General features: G+C 41.1%; 1 protein-coding gene across 1 annotated transcript; it reads left to right on the forward strand.

Annotated features, from left to right (window-relative positions):
• The first annotated feature begins 777 nt into the window (after positions 1 to 777).
• Positions 778 to 4,433, forward strand: LOC134800650 (uncharacterized). The gene is made up of 2 exons (XM_063773132.1): positions 778 to 895; positions 4,270 to 4,433. The coding sequence occupies exons 1-2, from the start codon at positions 778 to 780 to the stop codon at positions 4,431 to 4,433; spliced, it is 282 nt and encodes a 93-aa protein (XP_063629202.1).
• The last annotated feature ends 233 nt before the right edge of the window (positions 4,434 to 4,666 follow it).

Raw genomic sequence — 4,666 nt, forward strand, 5'->3', positions numbered from 1 at the left:
CTCTAGTCTACCAGTGAAAATCATAAAGGGGGATGGATAACGTACGGAGGGACCCGTACAATGTCAGGTTGGCCGTGTCGGAGAATGGCTGAAATGTGCCATCTATCGCCTTCAAGAGGCGTTTTGTCATGCAAACCTTGACAAATAGAGCAAACTAGGGTGTTACGTACACTTGAGTGGCGTTCGACGCAGTTCCGCCAAGACGTCATAGAGTGCGCTCTTAAAACAATTGAAGTCGAGAACAATTGAAGTTATGCTGTCAATCAATCTTCAGAAGGAGCACGATGAGAACGAACGGGAGAAGATGACGTCTGTGGCGGCTCCTGGGTCTAATCCACTGGTTTGCTTAAGATAAGAAAAGTAACGCGTGCTGTGATTTGTAATGAGTCTTGTGCAGTAAAGATTGTGAGTTGAACATCGTATTTCATTGAAGGCCCTCGTCATCCACGATTGAAGGTTCTGATGTGCTGCCGATAGTATGATACGCCCACAATTCCCGACATATATATATATATTTGGGAAGGTACAACCTATAACTATATGGTAGTAATCAATCTTCTTTCATAATTAATTATTAACAGTCAATATTCATAAGACCTAATAGTGAACAGGACTCATACTTTTGATGACAGATAAGGTCATTTGAGTCCAATATACTTCATTTATGTTTCCTTTTAATATTCTTATCGCCATAACATCACCTTGCCGTCCTAAGTAATATTAAAAGTTTCAAATAAATTACACGAATAACAGGATTTTTCAGCAAAACTAACTAAAATGAAAAGTGATGAAGTCGTCAAGAACAAAATTCAAATAAACAGGAGGATTCAAACTGAGTACCTTATGAACAATATACTTGATAAAGATTTCCAAGCTATGTTGTTTCCTCTAAGCTGTGTACAGGCTTGTCTTTTGATGCCTAGGTTCAGCATCATTAACAACTTTATTACTCCTGACAACCATGTGTCTTATTACATAATGTCCATAATTGGCTGTATTATTCTCACGTTGAGTCACGTCTTTCGTTTTATGTACTACAGTGAAGTTAATAAGAGTTTAAGCACTGGTGTTGGTGTTGCTGTTATACCTTATTTTGATTTGATATTTTTTTCTTTAATATCAATTTTTACCCATACCGTTAATTCATTCCAGAGAAGTTATGTCGTTGAACTAATTATCAAATTGCAGCATGTTCTTGACTTTATCAAAATTGACAAACAAAAATTTCTTCGCAAACATAAGATCCAAAACTGGCTTAGTGTATTGTTGGTTATTATTATCTGCGTTCTACAATGGTTTTTTGCCTGTGCTAAATATGGTATCTATGATTTGTTAGTAAATTTTTATTTGGTAGTACCATTGATGGTTTTTGATATGCAAGTGGTTTACGTTACGCGATCTGTTGTAATGATCAAAAATGAGTTGATCGCTTGGACTCATAAAATGGAAGAATGTAAGAACAAGAACATCCATATCACACCTGAAAAAGAAGTACTACATTCTGCAGTCTCGGACTGCGATATGTTCAACGCATATACTGATATAATTAATGCATTTTCTTTAAGCAACAAAGTATATCAATTTTCGATGAGTTGAAGTCCTTATTCCGTCATTGAACAATATAGAATAATATGCCTTTCGGCACAGTGCGGGATTACAAGTAAAATCACAAGTAGTATGATTATAAATAATAATTATTTTTTTATTAATGACATCTATATACAATAACTTAAAAAAATTATGAAGTTTTTAAACTTCCTATTTTTCATACAAATTAAATATTATCTTCAATGCGAGATTCATTTTACATTCTCAAAAATCATGATCATTGTCTTAGATTACAGTCTTTGGATTCCAAACATTTGTGCATATTTTGATGAATTTACAATATATGATCGAGCTTGAGAAAACGAGTACTGCAGAAATAATAGTAAGTGATTTAAATATTTAAATTAAAGTTAGTATTGTAAGTCGAATTAAGTCTAAGATTCGTTTTCATTTTTACAGTTTCAATCAACGAGCCTAAGAAGTTTCATCATGATTTCCAATTTCAAGAACATTATGTTATTGGTAACGTTGAGCATTGCCATCTTATCTTATATAAATCTTGCTGAAAGTTGCTGTGCTCAGATTTTAAGTAATGCTATACATACAGGTCAGTCCAAAGTAGTGATAGTTTTAAATCTTCTTTATTAGCCCATAAGCGAAGTTTCCGTTACTTTATTCTTCGGAAATGAACGCAATTTCAAATCTTATTTGTAAATATACAAGAATATTATTTAAAAAATTCACAGATTTCGTGCCTCACACGACTATCGAGCACATTGGAAATGAATCTACGGAATTCGAAAAAATATTGTAGCTGAGCGACGAGAAAGTCTGGATAAGGAAAAAGTTACAAAATAAAACTACAACGTTGAATGATAATTATTTTATTCTTAGACTAACACAAGTATCCTGGACATAACGCATGTGAACAAACAAATTGCACAATTTCCACACGCGTATCCAAGTTTGAATAATTGTCGCCGTGGCGCATAAGTATAGGTACATATTTCATTTTTCGATTAATAAGCAGGATATATTAATGTTCAAAGTACAAGAAAATGATTACACGGCAAATCCGTAGTCAACTCGAGAAGTGGTGATCGACAGCGGCCCATTTGCTGCAAGATATGAAATTTTCTTGACAGCAGTTTGACGCGACGAGAGATGACCATAACAGCGTTTGTCTATGTTGCACCAAACCTGAGTTCCAATAGGTACTACCAGGGTTCAGCATCAGCTATCTTGGGTACTACTGTCCTAAGTGCTCACTCTGTATAAGTTTTTATTTTCTCCCTCTCCCTCTCCCTCTCCCTCTCCCTCTCCCTCTCCCTCTCCCTCTCCCTCTCCCTCTCCCTCTCCCTCTCCCTCTCCCTCTCCCTCTCCCTCTCCCTCTCCCTCTCCCTCTCCCTCTCCCTCTCCCTCTCCCTCTCCCTCTCCCTCTCCCTCTCCCTCTCCCTCTCCCTCTCCCTCTCCCTCTCCCTCTCCCTCTCCCTCTCCCTCTCCCTCTCCCTCTCCCTCTCCCTCTCCCTCTCCCTCTCCCTCTCCCTCTCCCTCTCCCTCTCCCTCTCCCTCTCCCTCTCCCTCTCCCTCTCCCTCTCCCTCTCCCTCTCCCTCTCCCTCTCCCTCTCCCTCTCCCTCTCCCTCTCCCTCTCCCTCTCCCTCTCCCTCTCCCTCTCCCTCTCCCTCTCCCTCTCCCTCTCCCTCTCCCTCTCCCTCTCCCTCTCCCTCTCCCTCTCCCTCTCCCTCTCCCTCTCCCTCTCCCTCTCCCTCTCCCTCTCCCTCTCCCTCTCCCTCTCCCTCTCCCTCTCCCTCTCCCTCTCCCTCTCCCTCTGCCTCTGCCTCTGCCTCTGCCTCTGCCTCTGCCTCTGCCTCTGCCTCTGCCTCTGCCTCTGCCTCTGCCTCTGCCTCTGCCTCTGCCTCTGCCTCTGCCTCTGCCTCTGCCTCTGCCTCTGCCTCTGCCTCTGCCTCTGCCTCTGCCTCTGCCTCTGCCTCTGCCTCTGCCTCTGCCTCTGCCTCTGCCTCTGCCTCTGCCTCTGCCTCTGCCTCTGCCTCTGCCTCTGCCTCTGCCTCTGCCTCTGCCTCTGCCTCTGCCTCTATCTCTATTTCTATTTCCACCACCACAAGAATGCATAGATTGTCGAATAGTGCGTTATCTACGCCCGTCTCAAACAGGATAGAAGCCCACGCAGTGCAAGTGTTATTCTGCCGTCATAATCCCGATAATTCACAACAAACACCGACAACGAACTCTGCGAAACATGAAGTCATAAATGTCCTGTGAAAAATGTCGTTCTGACTTTTTGACTATTTTAAGGTTAGGCTACAGGGCAAACCCTTAACCCGATCGTCTTTGTTTTAGGCTCAAATTGTAGCTGACTAAATTGTCCAGAGCCATTTTTCTCAAATTTTTGATATCATTCTTCGTTTCCAAATTATCGAGCACCAAAATCAAAAATTCGGAAAAAATTGAATTTTATTTTCACTATTTCGACCATAACTTTTTTTGTTTTTGACTTTCTCGAATAATTATTTTTGCACCTTACAGCTCTCGTGATTATGCGTCTTTTGAGCCTATTTTTTAATATCATATCTTCACAACTTTCCGAGATATAAGGGGATCGCACTTTTTCGTGAAATCGGACCGTATACTGGAGCGAACGAAAAGACATTTCCAATGTCAAAATAACTTACCTACATTTTCCATTTGCTTGCATTTTCCAGGCATCCGCAAGACTTGCAAGAACGTGTTGCGTTTGAACCGCGCGTCGCTGCGCAAGATGTCGGCGTTCGGCGTGTTCGAACTCGACGCAACGTTCCCGCTGCGGCTGCTTAGCATAATCGTGACCTATGTTGTCGTGCTACTGCAGTTCGCCTTTTTAACTTAGATTGTACCTTACTACTTACTTGATCTTGAAACATTTTCAACGGAGTACTTATGATACAGAGAACTACACAAATTATAAGTTTTGATTTGTGTTGAAAAGCCATTGTGGTGGTGGTCGGTGTGATGTTGCTTATGTTCGCCACTTGCTTGGCGCTTGCCGGCGCTTGGTCACTTTTGTTTTGACATCTATTCAGTTTATAAAATAGAGAACCTCAAAATATATTATGCCTAGTA

This window comes from Cydia splendana, chromosome 20, assembly GCF_910591565.1.
Source record: "Cydia splendana chromosome 20, ilCydSple1.2, whole genome shotgun sequence".
Classification (NCBI taxonomy): Eukaryota; Metazoa; Arthropoda; class Insecta; order Lepidoptera; family Tortricidae; genus Cydia; species Cydia splendana.

What these genes read in the sequence shown, in the direction of transcription:
- LOC134800650 (XM_063773132.1), top strand. Translation starts at nt 778, where the DNA reads ATGAAAAGTGATGAAGTCGTCAAGAACAAAATTCAAATAAACAGGAGG. An exon ending in TATGTTGTTTCCTCTAAGCT is followed by an intron (nt 896 to 4,269) that starts GTGTACAGGCTT and finishes TGCATTTTCCAG; the next exon opens with GCATCCGCAAGACTTGCAAG.